The 18,259-nt window shown below is 30.0% G+C and overlaps 1 protein-coding gene and 1 pseudogene across 1 annotated transcript; both read left to right on the top strand.

The window, feature by feature from the left end:
• The first annotated feature begins 1,519 nt into the window (after positions 1-1,519).
• On the top strand, positions 1,520-4,958 carry LOC105779125 (anti-H(O) lectin-like). The gene is made up of 3 exons (XM_012602873.1): positions 1,520-1,766; positions 1,890-2,303; positions 4,867-4,958. The coding sequence occupies exons 1-3, from the start codon at positions 1,520-1,522 to the stop codon at positions 4,956-4,958; spliced, it is 753 nt and encodes a 250-aa protein (XP_012458327.1).
• Positions 4,959-7,400: 2,442 nt separating this feature from the next.
• LOC105779241 (L-type lectin-domain containing receptor kinase IX.1-like) lies at positions 7,401-11,843 on the top strand (annotated as a pseudogene).
• Positions 11,844-18,259: the final 6,416 nt, after the last annotated feature.

Here is an 18,259-nt window from a genome sequence, read left to right as displayed (position 1 = left end):
GTGAATGTAATATTATCTTTAACCCCTCAGGGTTTCTCTTTTAATCAAAGTGAAAAAAGAAAAATAGTAAATTTATTGTTAAAATAATATTTCGGATAAAATGTAATATAATAAACTAAATGTTATTTTGCAATTTGTAATAGCCGAAACGTATTATTTTTATATTTTCAACAAAATGTAATGAAGAATAGTAAATTGAAATGTTATTCGAAGAATATACAAAAGATTTGGTAAATTTGGTTGTTTTCATTAAAATATAAAAATATAAAAATCATTAAAATGTTATTCGAAGAATATACAACGTCTTGACCAACTATATTAATTGCCAAACAATTGGAAATTAATGTCTCAAAAATGCATAATATTTTAGTCCTCAAACTATATAAAGAAAATCATTTTAGCCCTTTTCCTTTTGTGCTTCATTTGAGTTTTGAGATTTTGGTTTTGTTAAATTATCTAAAATTAGATGAAAAATTAATATCTATTAATTTTGTTGATATATATAAAATTTAACATATATAAATTATTTAAAAATAAAAATTATTAAAAACATTTTAATTATTTTAAAAATAAAAATAGAAAAGATAAAATTTATTAATTATATTTTCTTTTCCTTTTCCATTTTCATTAATATACAAAATAAATCTAAAATTAAAATTAAAATTTCAAATTTTCTTCATTTTACTTTACAATCTAAGGGTGTGTTTAATAAATCATTGAAAATTAAAAATTTTAGCATATATGTTTAATAATTAAATATAAAATTTCAAAAAAATGTTGAATAAGATAAATAGCTAGGTAATTACTTATTAGAAAATTTTATGTTGATTTTATTTTATTAAAAAATGAAATAAATTACCCTTTTAAAAAGTTCAGATATTCATTACTTATATTTACTAATTATCAAGTAATTTTTAATGTAAATTCAACAATCATAAAATTTAATATTAAAAATTCAGTACTTAATTTAATGTAAGTTCATATATTCAATATCCGTTCTTTAAATTTGATTTTTAATGCTTTTTCAGAAAGAATGGTATGAAGCAATGATATTATAATATTTGCATCCTTTTTCAATAGTTTAATATCACATCAACATTTTAATGATGTTCATGTTTCATACAATCTTTTTTCATTGAGGCAATTGAGTGTCTAAATTCGATTTTAAATTTTCTAAATTCCAACAATGGGGATGGAGAATTTAATTTGATGGAAAAGAATTCCAAGAGTTGGAAAATTAAAATTAAAATTAAAATTAAAATAATTTGAGCATTAAAAGGCAAAAGAGAAGCATTACTGAATTTTTAATAAATTTTGTACTTTATAACTTGTATATTTTATGTTTAATTAATGTCCAGAATTTTCTTTTGTGTGTTCAAATTACTATTTAAGTTTAGTTCAAAATTATTTAAAAAAAAAATGTCTTTTTTTTGACGAAGTAGCTATTATTTATTGTAGGAAGAACTGAAAATCAATTACCTTGCAATTGCAGCAACTATTCTCAATCCTCACTTTCAAAATGATGAACGCTGAGGATGCTGAGAATTTGTATCTCAAATCTCAGAACCCTGCATTTCGTTCCATACTATCCATCCTTGTTATGGGGTTACGTGTTGCTGCATCGTCAATGGATGATCATAACATCAATTTCATTTTCACTGGTTTCACCCCAAATATGCCTGACATAGTGTATGAAGCCGATGCATACGCATCCAACAACGCAGTCCAACTCACCCTTAACCAACTGAAACAGAATCTACGGGGTGGTATTGGTCGAGCCACTTATTACAAGCCAATGCACCTTTGGGACCAATCATCTGGGAATCCCGTACTTGCAGATTTCACCACTCAATTTTCTTTCTCCATTGATTCCTTGCATAATAACTGAGGTGATGGGTTTGCGTTTTTCATTGCTCCCAATGGCTCAAAAATCCCACCTAATTCCGGAGGTGGTCACTTGGGACTTCAAAGTTACGGCATCGTCAACTCTCCATTTGTTGCAGTGGAGTTTGATACGTTTGACAATCCTTGGGATCCTTTCGGGTTGTCAGCTCACGTCGGCATTGGTCTCAACTCCATCGAGACTTCTCTTACCGCTGTCAAATGGTGGTGGAATGAGATTGCAAATGGGGGACTAGTTAATGCTTTCATCACTTACAACTCTAGTACAAACAACCTGAGTGTTCTTTTACTTGATGCTGATGGTTTTACTCGTCAAAATTTATCTAGGCTTTCTGCAACTCTGGATCTTAGCATATATTTACCAGAATGGGTCACATTTGGCTTCTCAGGAACCACTGGAAGTTGTTATGAGCTTCACACTATTTATTCCTGGAATTTCAGCTCTACCTTACAAGTTGTCATGCCCACGAATACAACTATCAATCCTCCAGCAACAAGCCCTCCAGCCAACTTAGTCCTTTTAGTCTTTTTTTTGTTTTCAAATTCGCCCAGTATTTTTATCTTTATTTTGATTTTGTCTGTTTTCAGCATTTTTTTATTATTTAATTAATTATTTTTAGTATCATTATTGCTGTTATTATTATTATTATCTTTACTATTATTATATCATTAATATTATTGTCATTATTTACTCACTTATGTCTTGTTAATTTTAAATTTTGTTATATATATATACATATATTTTATAATATATACATATATGGGCAGACTTTTATTTTTATATGCATGTATATATACTTACATATATTTCATAATTCTTATATATTTCTATATACATATACATATTTAAATTTACATGCACATAATATATATACAATTACATGCGTTCTTTTATTTTATAAATATACATATATACTTATCTTTATCTTTTATGTATTCCATAACTTTATATATACATATTTATACATATACACTTACATATATTTTCTAATTTAGATACATATGTATATATATACACATATATATATATATATATATCTATATACATTTTCCTACGAATATATATACATACTTATATGTTTTTTTATAATATATATATATACATGTATATACATACTTACGTATACTCTTATATTTAATAAACTTAAATATATTGATATACATACATGAATACTTTGTTTCTTATTATTCGTATTGTTATTGTCGTTTCTATTTGATATTTATTTGTTTATTTATATGTTCGTTATTATTTTTGGGAAATGCTTTAGTTTTTCTTGTATATTTATTTATCATTTCATATATACTTGATTTGTTTTTTATGAATTTTATTTATTTGTTATTGTTGCTCATTTTAGTTGTGCTTGTATTGTTTTACTTACATCATTATCATTGTTATTTCATTACGCTCATTTTTATTTAGATTTCAAAAAAAGAAATTTTAAAAATATAAGTAATATTCGGTATTTGGGATCTTCAAGAGAATCGAACCCTAACGTATTGGGTTTCGATTTTCTTCGTTGAATCTAAATAATGGATGTTACTCTTTTTTATAAAAAAAGACATAAATAAAAACTCATTACCGAGAATTCAATACGTCGTGTCCTAATGCATTGAACATGATACGTTGATTTCTCGAGACGAGGATTTTTCAAAGTAAATGCAATATTCAATGTTTAACATTTGAAGAAATTGTACCCTAACGTATTGGGTTGCAATTTTTTCATATGACTTAAACAATCAAACACTCTTTAAACTTTTCTATGCGAGTTTAGACTTGCTCATTTCTGAAGAAGTAAGATATCGTACCCTAACGCATTGGGTATGACATTTTCTCCTTCTGAAATGAAAAAGTCTTAATGAGCAGTTCGATTTTTATAAATTTTCTTTCAAATAAGGATCGTATTTTAAAATTCTTCAAAATTTTCAATTTTCGACATAAATACATTAACTAATCAACTAGGTACCAATTTTGGGCGTTACGAGGGTGCTAATCTTTCCTCGTACGTAACCGACTCCCGAACCCCTTTTTTTGAACTTCGTGGACCAAACTTGTTGTTTTAATAAAATTAAATTGTTTATTAAAAACAACCACTTTTACGAGGTGACCCAATCACACCTCATCAAAAAAAGATTGGTGGCGACTCCCGTTTTTGATTTCATTTTTCAAAACCCAAGTCGACCCCGTTTTCACCAAAAAAATGGTGTCAACATGTTCTAAATATTTGATTGAGTTAGTGTTACTTATCAACCAGATCATTACTTAAACAATTTCATTATAAATTTTAATGATATCTGATCTTTTTAACATAATACCTAGAACTACACATACCCATAAATAGGAGAATAATATGTTTCAGCGCACTCGAACCCACACCCTCTTGCATTGGCAACAATGTCCATGCCAATCGAGCTAAGACTCAACCAGTAGATCACAACTCAATTTTAAAATTACCAAAAACTCATTATTTTTACAATATAAAAAATATAATTGTGGTGTTTTTACCTTTTTATATAAAATTTATAAAAATATATGCATATGATAAGATTTAGACTTAAAATATTGCGGTTTTTAATATTTTATTTTTTCATTTTAATCACAGCTTTATTTAATATTTATATTATTTTTATAAATTTATTACCGTATGCACTAATCTAATACTATAAATTCAAATAATTTTTATAATTTTAGATTCAACAAATTTAAGTGCACTGTATTTTTTAATAATATTCGATTATATTTATTTTTTGATATAATACCTAGAATTATTCATAATCTCTCCCAATTAATTAATAGGGGATGATGCGCTTTAGTGCACTTAAACTCACATACTCCTACATTAACAACAATATCTATACCAATCAAGTTAAGATTTAATCAACTTAAATGCACCTTATTAAATACTAACTTAAACTCTGGTTCCCTAATTCCATTGACTTGTAATACTCTAAGTCTTGATGGAGCAGGAAAGCTACTTGTGGTGGAGCACAGATTGGCCATGTGCCATGGCGCCAATGACCTTTTTCTTGGTTTGATAATGTGCAAAGATTCTGCATAGGTTCTTGTATTTAGATTTCAAATATTTCTTTGAGTTAGTAAACTCATGTTGTGTTGAGATTCTAAAATATAGAGATAATCTTTGATCAATCAATAAATGTTATTCTATTCGTACTATATTAGAAAAAATTAAAATAGACTTTAAGACGGCTAACACTTTTCCTAAAGTTTTTTTTATGCTTTTAGAAATTGAATCTGATGATATAAAGCAATTGTGTTAGGAATCCAAATGGTGAGTAATATGTACTTTTTCCGAAGGCCATCTTGAAAAGGAGAGCTCAAGGGTGCGTTTTAGTTTCTTTGATGATAGGCTTATTGTTCAAGTATCTTTCTGGTTTGCTATGTGTCTTGGCATGAGTGGAATATAACAATAGTTTACCCTTTTTTAACATTATTAAATTAAAATAATGTAAAACAATAGTGACATATAGCCAATAAGGCTTTGTTATTGTTCAAAAAAAAATAAAAAATAAAGGTTTTAGTTTTTTGAATACCCAAACTTGAGATTAGTGATGCGTAATTGACATGTGTGTATCTTCAGTATCATCATGTGCTACCGTGAGTTTTAGTTCGAATTTTTTTATTATTTTTTGACATGTCATACCCTTATCCCAACTAATGATGTTCATGGTCGGGGCCTAAGTATGATATTAACATATTTTATATTTGCTCAAGTCTGACTTGACTAGAAATATAGACCTAAAATTTTGTCTAAATTGCTTATATTTGTAAATGGATAACCCAAGTTCATTTTAGTTCTGCCTATATTATATTAAAAAAAATTAAAGTATATTTTAATTTAATGTTTAATAATTTTATATAATTTTATTTATTAAAAAAATTATATATAGTCATCTTAACTTTTTCAATGTTTACATTAAAGTAGCATTATATACTACTATAGATTTAATTTTTATGTGTTATAAATTATATAATATATAAAAATAACATAATATAAAACATCACCAACTTTAAAAAAATGGGCTGGACGAACTTAACCTTAAATGTTCAAACTTGAACCCAACACATTTTAAACGCGCCTAACCTTTTTAGGAAACCTATTTTTCAAATATAATATTTTTACGGATTCTTCCAAAATTTCAATTAAACTTTCAAGGAGTCGTAAACAAGTCTAATCCCAACTCACAAGTTGATGACCCTTGACTTATAATTTATGTAATTTTAGTAGGAGCAGTAAATGTGGCAGAGCCCATACAAGGCGCCAATCACGTCTTGACCAAACAATTGGAAATTAATTAATGTCTCAAAAATGCATAATATTTTAGTCCTCAAACTATATAAAAAAATCATTTTAGCCCATTTTCCCTTTTGTGCTTCATTTGAGTTTTGAGATTTTGGTTTTATTAAATTATCTAAAATTAGATAAATTTTTTGTTGATATATATAAAATTTAACATATATAAATTGTTTAAAAATAAAAACTTATTAAAAATATTTTAATTAATTAAAAATAAAAAAGATAAAAGTTTTTAATTATATTTTCTTTTCCTTTTCCATTTTCATTAATATACAAACTAAATCTAAAATTAAAATTAAAATCTCAAATTTTCTTCATTTTACTTTACAATGTTTGATAAATCATTGAAAATTAAAAATTTTAGCGTATAATATTTTAAATGTGTTTAATAATTAAATATAAATTTTAAAAAAATGTTGAATAAGATAAATAGCTAGGTAACTACTTAATTATTAGAAAATTTTATGTTGATTTTATTTTATTAAAAAATGAAATAAATTACATTTTAAAAAGTTCAAATATTCAAGTACTTATATTTACTAATTATCAAATAATTTTTTAATATAAATTCAACAATCATACAATTTAATATTAAAAATTCAGTACTTAATTTAATATAAGTTCATATATTCAATATCTGGTCTTTAATTTTTATTTTTAATGTTTTTTTGAGAAAGAATGGTATGAAGCAATGATATTATAATATTTGCATCCTTTTTCAATAGTTTAATGTCACATTAACATTTTAATGATGTGGCATTAAACTATTGAAAATAAATAATATCCGTATTTCATACAATCTTTTTCATCGACATAATTGGGTGTCTAAATTGATTTTGAATTTGGAAGCTTTTTTAATTCCAACAATGAGAATGGAAAATTTAATTTGATGGAAAAGAATTCCAAGAGTTGGAAAATAAAAAAAAAAATTGAGCATTAAAAGGCAAAAGAGAAGCATTACTGAATTTTTAATAATTTTGTACTTTATAACTTGTATATTTTATGTTTAATTAATGTCCAGAATTCTCTTTTGTGTGTTCGAATTACTATTTAAGTTTAGTTCAAAATTATTAAAAAAAATGTCTTTTTTTTTTTGACGAAGTAGATATTATTTATTGTAGGAAGAACTGAAAATCAATTACCTTGCAATTGCAGCAACTATTCTCAATCCTCACTTTGAAAATGATGAAAGCTGAGGATGCTGAGAATTTGTATCTCAAATCTCAGAACCCTGCATTTCGTTCCATACTATCCATCCTTGTTATGGGGTTACGTGTTGCTGCATTGTCAATGGATGATCATAACATCAATTTCAATTTCACTGGTTTCACCCCAGATATGCCTGACATAGTGTATAAAGCTGATGCATACGCATCCAACAACGCAGTCCAACTCACCATTAACCAAATGAAACAGAATCTACGGGGTGGTATTGGTCGAGCCACTTATTACAAGCCAATGCACCTTTGGGACAAATCATCTGGGAATCCCGTACTTGCAGATTTCACCACTCAATTTTCTTTCTCCATTGATTCCTTGCATAATAACCCAGGTGATGGGTTTGCGTTTTTCATTGCTCCCAATGGCTCAAAAATCCCACCAAATTCCGGAGGTGGTCACTTGGGACTTCAAAGTGACAGCATCGTCAACTCCACATTTGTTGCAGTGGAGTTTGATACGTTTGGCAATTCTTGGGATCCTTTCGGGTTGTCAGCTCACGTGGGCATTGGTCTCAACTCTACCGAGACTTCTCTTACTGCTGTTAAATGGTGGTGGAATGAGATTGCAAATGGGGGACTAGTTAATGCTTTCATCACTTACAACTCTAGTACAAACAACCTGAGTGTTCTTTTACTTGATGCTGATGATTTTACTCGTCAAAATTCATCTAGGCTTTCTGCAACTCTGGATCTTAGCATATATTTACCAGAATGGGTCACATTTGGCTTCTCAGGAACCACTGGAAGTTGTTATGAGCTTCACACTATTTATTCCTGGAATTTCAGCTCTACCTTACAAGTTGTCACGCCCACGAATACAACTATCAATCCTCCAGCAACAAGCCCTCCAGCCAACCCCAAGAGGAAGAGTAGGACATGGCTATGGGTAGTTTTAGCCATCATTGGTGCCATTTCTGCTTCACTCCTGGTTCTGGGTCTGGTTTGGTTTTACTGCAGGAGGAGAAACTACAGCAGGAAAGAAGATGGGACCATGTCTGTCAACGTAAACAGAGAAATGGTGACAGCACCTAGGAAGTTTTCCTACAAGGAGCTAAGACTTCCAACCAGTAATTTTGCCGATGAAGGTCTGCTGGGGAGGGAGGTTTTGGAAAGGTTTATTTAGGCTTCTTGAGGGACATAAGCTGCAATATTGCTGTCAAAAGGGTAACTCCAAATTCCCAGCAAGGGTTTAAAGAGTATGAATCAGAAATTACCACTATTACCAGATTGAGGCACAGGAATTTGGTCCAACTCATCGGTTGGTGCCATGACAATAATCTGTTCCTCATTGTGTATGAGTTCCTTCCAAATAAGAATCTCGATTACCATCTACATAGAGAGCCATGCATATTGATCTGGGATAAAAGGTATAAAATTGCTATGGGATTGGCTTCAGCGTTGTTCTATCTGCAGGAAGAATGTAATCAATGCGTGTTGCATCGAGACATCAAGTCAAGTAATGTTCTGTTGGATTTGAGTTTCAATGCCAAGCTTGGTGACTTTGGGTTGGCTAGGCTTGTTGACCATGGACAAGGGTCTCAAACAACACAGGTTATGCTCGGGACGGAAGGTTATATAGCACCCGAGTGTCGTGACACATACAAAGCCATTAAAGAATCCGACATATACAGTTTTGGTATTGTTGCCTTGGAAATAGCCACGGGAAAGAAGGCGATTGCTGTAATCGAAAGGAACGGCCAGAGATACAAAACAAAACTGGTGGAATGGGTTTGGGAGCTATATGGGACAGAGAGTCTTTTTGATGCTGCAGACCCAAGATTGTCTGGCAATTACGGCATGAAACAAATGGAACGGCTGATCTTAGTCGGGCTGGCCTGTGCTCACCCAAACTATTTTGACCGCCCATCCATAACGCAGGCTGTCGACATCCTTTCTTCCAAAGCTCCACTACCTGTTTTACCACTGGAGATGCCTGTTGGAACATTTTTAAATATTTATAGTATCCCAATAACTATAAATGAATAGGTGTAATTAATTAAAAGATAAATCTTTTGGTCATTGGTCAAAAGTTATATCATTTGATTTTTTAAAAAAGAATTATAACTATTCAAAAAATATTATTTGAATAGTTACAAAATTAAATGAATAATTATTATTATTTATTTATTTAGAAAGAAACTTATTGAAAGACGTCTCTATGTAGAGACATGAAAATTCCTATAAATAGGAATGATATTTCATTTGGAAAGATATCAACAAATTCTAATACTATTTCTTTCCTTCCTTCATTTTCTAATATTATTTAATTATTCTATAAAGTATTACTGCAGAAATCCTTTGTAGAAATTAAATTTTTTTGTTATACATTGCTTAGTGTATAGTGGACTATTCTCGTCAGTGCAAAACACAAATAGTCATTGGCTTCATTGTATCCTCGAGGTTAACTTGCTTGGAACTCATTTGCACACGGAAGGTAGGTGGGGGCGAATATAACCTTAAAGATAGTTACTTGATACACGCCTTGGAGCCTGTCCTATTTCCTTTTTTTCTGTTCGAGTTTCGATCGTGTGTTCGAGATTTTCCTTACCGGAGTTTTGAACTAACAATTTTAAGGTTATATTTCATGATGACTACCACAACACATGAAAGTGGAACACTAAGGGAGTTAGCTTCCAACTTTGTTAAACTTGATCGGTTTGATGGTGGCAATTTTCGACGATGGCAGAAAAAGATGCACTTCTTATTATCTACTTTGAAGATTGCTTATGTTTTGGATACTCCAAGACCTGAAGAGAATGAAAATGAATCTGTTGCTGCAACCCGAGAAAGACAAAAATGGGACAATGCTGACTACATGTGCATGGGCCATATATTGAATGGTTTATCTGATGGTTTGTTCGACACCTACCAAAACGAGGTCACTGCTAAAGAATTATGGGACAAATTGGAGGCAAGATACATGACCGAAGATGTTACAAGTAAGAAATTTCTTGTCAGTCGTTTCAATAATTATCAAATGGTTGATGGTCGCTTACATTATGGAACAATTTCGTGATATTAAAAGATCTTTGAATCAATTTAAGCAATATGATATGAAAATGGATGAAATGATTGTGGTATCCTCCATAATAGACAAACTTCCTCCATCTTGGAAAGACTTTAAAAGAAGTCTAAAACATAAGAAAAAGGAAATATCTCTTGAGGCTTTGGCAAATCATCTTCGTATTGAAGAAGAGTATAGAAAACAAGATCAGAACCTAAATTCTAAAAATGCCAAAGTACATGTTACGGAGGAAGTACAGACTACTAAACCACTCAAGAAAAAGTTCAAACAGACTGATAGAGCACCTAAGTTCAAAAAGAAACAAAAAGGCTCATGCTATCATTGTGGAAAGCCGGGACATTTCAAGAATGAATGTCGATTTTTAAAGAAGAAATCATCTTCTAAGGCTGATAATAATGAAAAGTTTGTTACAATGATATCTAAAATTAATATGGCATAAGATGATAATACATGGTGGATTGATACCGGAGCAACCAAACATGTGTGCAAAGACAAAAGCATGTTCACAAAGTTCACACAATATGAAAATGACAATGTCTTGTACATGGGAAATTCTTCCACCGCAGCAATTAAAGGCAAAGGGTCTGTTGAACTACAATTCACTTCTGGAAAGGTTTTAACCTTAAATGATGTATATTATGTACCAGAAGTTAGGAAGAATTTAGTGTCTGAAGTCATTGAATAAGTTTGGTTTCAAACTTGTTTTTGAGGCGATAAGTTTATTTTGTCTGAGGGAGGAATTTTTGTGGGGAAAGGGTGTATGTATGAAAGCATGTTCAAACTCAATATTATTAATAAGAATAAAAATACTATTTCTGCGTATATGGTTGAATCTTTTTGTTTGTGGCATTATAGATTAGGTCATTTGAATTATAGAAAATTGAATGACATGTATAAATTAGATTTAATTCTGTTGTTAATAATAATATTGAAAATGCAATACATGTATGTTGACTAAAATTACAAGAAACCCTTTCCCTAAGGTTAAAAGGAAAACAAAATTGCTTGATTTGATACATAGTGATTTATGTGACTTGCATAATACTCCTACATTAGGTGGAAAGAAATATTTTGTTACTTTTATTGATGATTGTTCTAGATATTGTTATGTATATTTATTGCATTCAAAAGATGAAGCGCTTGATAAATTTGAAGTTTATAAATCTGAAGTTGAACTTCAGTGTGAATCATTTATCAAGTGCTTAAGATCGGATAGAGGTGGAGAATACTATAATCCAAGTTATTTTGAACTCACTGGAATTGTCCATCAAGTTTTAGCCCCTTACACACCACAACAAAATGGTGTAGCTGAAAGAAAAAATAGTCTTGACTGAAATGGTAAATTCAATGTTATCATATTCAGGTCTTGGACAAGGTTTTTAGGGAGAAGCTGTTCTAGAAACTTGTCATATATTGAATAGAGTTCCTAATAAGGAAACTAAAATAACCCCTTATGAACAATGGAAGAAAAGGAAACCAAACCTTAATTATTTGAAGGTTTGAGGTTGTAGAGCTATTGTAAAAGTTCCAACACCTAAACGTAAAAAGTTAGGTGAAAGAGGAATTGAATGTATATTTATAGGTCATGCACATAATAGCAAGGCATATAGGTTCATGGTAATTGAACCAAATGGTTCAATTTCAATTAATACTGTTATTGAATCAAGAAATGCTATTTTTGATGAAAATAGATTTAATTCTATATCAAGGCAATTACAACCACAACAATTGATTCATTCTTCAAATGAGAATGAGATTCCATTGAAACAAATTGATAATAATGATGAATCTTGTCAAGAATTAAGAAGAAGTAAGAGGATTAAAAAGGTCAAAGATTTTGGACCAGATTTCATTATGTTTCTTGTAGAAGGAAAATGTGAAAGTATATGCAATAAGGTACCTTATTGTTATAATACTAAATCTAATCCTATTACATTTGAAGAGGCAGTGAAATCTCAAAACTCTGCTTTTTGGAAAGAAACAATAAATGATGAGATGGATTCAATAATGGGAAATCAAACTTGGATCTTAGTTGATCTTCCACCAGGTTCCAAACCAATAGGTTGTAAATGGATCTTCAAAAAGAAAATGAAGGTCGATGGAACCATTGATAAATTTAAAGCAAGGTTGGTAGCAAAACGTTTTACACAGAGACAATGTATTGATTACTTTGATACCTATGCTCCAGTAGCAGGAATTGCTACAATTAGACTCTTAATATCACTTACCTCTATATATAATTTGGTTGTTCACCAAATGGATGTTAAAACTGCATTTTTAAATGGTGAATTGGAAGAGGAAGTGTACATGGAGCAACCAGAAGGATTTGTTGTTTCAGGACAAGAGCATAAGGTATGTAAGCTTGTTAAATGTTTATATGGGCTTAAACAAGCACCAAAACAATGGCACCAAAAGTTTGACAAGGTTGTTTTAGCTAATGGCTATAAAATAAATGAATCCGATAAGTGCGTATATAGCAAATTTGAAAATGGAAAAGGTGTCATAATATGCTTATATGTAGATGACATGCTCATTTTTGGCACGGATTTGGGACAAATAGAAAACACAAAGAAATTCTTGTTAAACAACTTTGCTATGAAGGATATGGGTGTAGCAGATGTTATTCTTGGGATTAAAATAACCCGAGATGAAAGCACTATAGCTTTATCACAATCACATTACATTGAAAATGTGCTTAAAAAGTTTGATCTTTTCAATTATATACCAGCATCTACACCCATGGATCCTCTATTAAAATTAGTATCTAATGCTGGTAGGAAAATTGATCACTTGAAATATGCAAGTCTAATTGGTTGTCTTATGTATATAATGACTTGTACAAGACCAGATATTGCATATACTGTTGGAAAATTGAGTAGGTACACAAGTAATCCAAGTAGTTTGCTTTGGCAAGCTTTGAATAGAGTACTTAGGTACTTAAAGAAAACTATTAACTATGGATTATGTTATAATGGATATCCTCCAGTTTTAGAAGGGTATTCGGATGCTAGTTGGATTACAAGTTTGGAAGATCATGCATCTACTAGTCGATGGATCTTCATTCTTGGTGGAGGAGTCATTTCTTGGGGTTCCAAGAAACAAACATGTATTACTGATTCCACCATGGCAACATAATTTATTGCATTAGCCGCTGCATCTAAAGAAGCAGAATGGTTAAGAAATTTGCTTTATGATGTACCTTTATGGCCTAAGCCAATTTCACCTATTTCTATTCGTTGTGATAGTGAGGCTACTCTAGAAAAGGCATATAGCCAAGTATATAATGGAAAGTCTAGACACATTGGATTTAGACATAGTTATGTCTGACAATTAATCTCTGATGGAGTGATCACTATTAATTATGTGAGGTCAAGTAAAAATTTGGCAGATCCTTTAACAAAAAGTCTTGCTAGAGATGCAGTAAAAAGGACCTCAAAAGGGATGAGAATCAAGCCTATTAATTAGAGTCACCCATGATGGAAACTCGACTCAATATCCTTCCTCAGAATGGGGTTATAGAGCATTATCGGAGTTTACAAATTAATTTTCAGACATTTCATTTCATCAAGCATTCATATTTATAACCAATCAAAATCAAAACATTTATGAGCTAAAATTAACCAACTTAACTTATACAAGTCATTATAACCATAATCAAATCATCCAAAATTACCGATAGAATCAATGGATAATGTGATATATCTCCAACAAGCTTCCAACCCAATCGAGCTTCCGATAATCATTTCAAAACATCTAATAATTATACATATTACCAATAATAATTCAATTCCAAATACACACACACACACACACACATATATATAATATTCATTACCAAATAGCATTCAATTCAATTAAAATTATACAAAATATTGTTCATACGAACTTACTAGGCTAAATTGCGAAATACCAAAATTCGGGGACATTTTGAAAAATTTCTATTTTTCTCGAATTTCCACCCAATCTTGATCTAAATTAATATTTCATTCAATTTAGTAATTTAAATAATAAAAACAATTCATTTCATGCAATTTGGTCACTTTTGACTTTTTTTACAAATTTACGCTTAAAGTTTCACATTTGTTCAATTTTGTCCCTGAACCTAAAACATGTAAATTGGTCATTTTTAATGAAAACTCACGCTAGTTGAATAATCATATATTTTCCTCCTCCTCCTCTCCATTCCACATCCTTAATGTATATAGCATGCTTATAGGTAACATTATCTATAATTTCACCATTTACTTGTATATTCATTCAAAGCTGTCCACTTGAGTCGTAGTCACTAAATTATTTATATCTTGAGCTACAGAACTCAAAATTAAGATCTGTTAATTTTATCTGAAACTAGACTCACATATATTCTTACCATAAAATTTTCAGAATTTTTATGTATCCAATAAGTACATTTTATTCTTTAAATTCATCCCTGTTCTGCTATCTGACAGTTCTGACCCTTCTTCACTAAAAATGAATTATATAATTGTACAGAATTAGGATGATGTTTCTGTTTATTTCATTTGAAAATAGACTCATTATGGATTTTAAGAATATAAATTATAACTCATAATTATTTTTCTTCAACTTTTGATGATTTTTCAAAGTCAGAATAGGGAACCCGAAATCATTCTGACCTTATCTCACAAAACCTATTATATCTCATAATTTACAATTCCATTACTTACACCGTTTCTTCTATGAGAAACTAGACTCAATAATATTTAATTTCATATTTTTTCATTCTCTAATTCAATTTATACGATTTTTGGTAGATTTTTAAAGTAAGACTACTGCTGCTGTTTCAAAACTATTTTAGTGTAAAATGTTGATAACTAAATTTATAACACTTTCCTTTCCTTTCTCTTCAATATTTTCCATCACTTTCTCTTATTTCCTTTACTAACATAACAAGAATATAGAGCCTTATATAATGAAACTTTACCTTAACATTAATTTCCTACTTTTCAATAATATCAAACTCAAAAGTATATAAAAATCTTGATGTTCTTACCTTATGCCATTGATTTCAATCTTTAACTTGATTTTCTCCTCCTCCAGCTTCTATTTCTTGAATCTAACTTGATATTCTAGCTCCCCATAGTCTCCTTGTTATCTTTCTCTCTTGATGGATATGGAAATTCTTTTGATTTCTAAGTGAAAATGGTGGATTTTTGGTGAAAGAACCAAATTGTAAAGAAAGCAAAGCTTTCTTTCTTCCCCTCTTCTTCTCACGTTAATGCATGCAAAAATGGTGGGGATGGATGCTTTTCATCCTTCTTTCCACATATATATATACTAAATAAATTAATAATAATAAAATAATATCATTAAAAAAATCAAATTAAAATATTAATAAACTAATATTTATTTATTTATTAATCTAAAATATCTCCAGCATCATCATTATCTTCTAGATTTCTATCTCTTCTAATTGAACATTTTGCCCTTTATGATCTTTTAAAATTCCATCCTTGAGTCATCACTTAATTTGGTAAAATTGTGATTTAGTCCCTCAAACTTCTTCACCTTTTTCAATTTGGTACTAATCCATCCATTTTTCTTAGTTTCTAGATTATTCCACCCTTAAAATATTTACACTATTGGTCCTTCAACTTTTTCATATTTACACTTTAACCCCTCAATTTTTGAGTATTTACTCTTGGGTAACAAAACTTTTCTCACTTTCGCAATTAAATCCTTTCTTGGATTAATATGTCATAATATACTTCAAATGTTGACATAACTCAATTACCCTTTTTATCACTTTATTTCCTTATTTTACCATATCAGTATTTTCATGCAACCTTCCTATCATAATGCAACCCATGTCATAATTTTAAAATAAATTTTTCATTGTCAGATTTGTGGTCCCGAAACTACTGTTCCATCTAGCCCCAAAATTGGGCTGTTACAACTCTCCCCCCTTTAGGGATTTTCATCCTCGAAAATCTTACCAGAAGAAATTACTTCCAACTTCATGAAATACTTTCACCAACAATCTGATATTTCTTTAAAAACTGAGTTCATTTATTACACTAGGCTCAACTCTATTTGCCTTACTACTTATTTGACCACTGAACTCTTTAGTTCACAGTTATGAGTTTATTCAACATGATTCTCGTAAAACAATACTGATAAGGGGGTGATGGTGAGGTCGTAAAGCCTCTAACTTACTCTCATAAATACATATATATATATATATTTATATCTTAACTTTCATCATCAATGTAATTCCATCATAACCACATAGTTCATTCATATATTTTATCACATATAGGGGTCACACGCCCGTGTGTCTACCCGTGTGGATAAAATCAGGTTATTTTAATTTTTTTTCTCAAGCCTTATTCCTCACTTATTTGATCTCTTACCTTCACCAATATTTTAATACATTCAAGTACCAATTTGAGTTATTCAACTAAGCGTTATAGTTTTCACCATTTGTTCATTTCATACCCATACCAATAACCATCATTTTCTTGTATTTCAGATAAATACATATATCTAAACATAAACATGCAATTCACTATTCTTCAGTCTTGAGTTCAATGAGACAAAGTACATCATTAGGATGTGACTGTTAGCATTATAAATAAATCCATCCTAAGATTAAAGTGCTAGGTACCCGTAATGATAAGGGAAGGATGAGTAATGTACTCTTAATGGACCCATAACATAAATATGTTAGAGTGTTATAATTACGGGAACACTTTTGATGGGATCCACCTATGTGAGTGAAAGTGTGGCCGCTTCTAGGAGCTCAAGGGCTTGGCTTTGACAACACTCATGAAAAGAGGACATAGACACATGGCCATAATAGTGTCCCTAGATACTATGCATTGACCGATGTTGAAATCATTGTGTGAGATATGTTCAGTTAATCAAATGAAATAGTTGGTTCAAAGCTTAGTCTACCATGCAATTTCGATTAACTTTAACATGTTTTCACTAAGTGAATGTTCAATCGTAAGACACCTTTATCTATGCAAATTGATTTCCAAGAATATCAAAATCTAAATATTTTGAAAATGGGGGGAGATTGTTGGAACATTTTCAAATATTTATAGTATCCCAATAACAATAAATGAATGGGTGTAATTAATCAAAAGATAAATCTTTTGGTAATTGGTCAAAAGTTATATCATTTGATTTTTAAAAGAATTATAACTATTCAAAAATATTATTTGAATAGTTACAAAATTAAATGAATAATTATTATTATTTATTTATTCATAAAGACACCTATTGAAAGATGTCTCTATGAAGAGACATGAAAATTCCTATAAATAGGAATGGGATTTCATTTGGAAATATATCAACAAATTCTAATACTCTTTCTTTCCTTCCTTCATTTTCTAATATTATTAGATTATTCTATAAAGTATTACTGCAGAAATCCTTTGTAGAAATTGAATTTTTTGTTATACATTGTTTAGTGCAAGTGGACTATTCTCGTCAGTGCAAAACGCAAATAGTCATTGGCTTCATTGTGTTAGAGTATGCCCAAAGATCAATCATGAGATGGTTGTAATAACATACTTGATTTATCATGTTTATTAATATAAGGCGTTACCATTATTATTTTAGTTTCTTTTCTGTGTATATAAATAAACTGTTTTATAATAATGTCCTGAGAATAATATGATTATTCTTAAAAGTTCCTTAGTCAAGTATTATTGTTGGATAGGACAACGATAATGCATTAAGACTAACGTGTAGTTGATTGATGATAAAGAGTTGTCATTGATATGGAATGTTAGAATCATTACATGAATATGTGTGTTAGAGAACAACATATT

This window comes from Gossypium raimondii, chromosome 4 (genome assembly GCF_025698545.1).
Source record: "Gossypium raimondii isolate GPD5lz chromosome 4, ASM2569854v1, whole genome shotgun sequence".
Classification (NCBI taxonomy): Eukaryota; Viridiplantae; Streptophyta; class Magnoliopsida; order Malvales; family Malvaceae; genus Gossypium; species Gossypium raimondii.
Note: the sequence above shows the minus strand (reverse complement) of the source record. Positions and strands in the feature narration are given on the sequence as shown.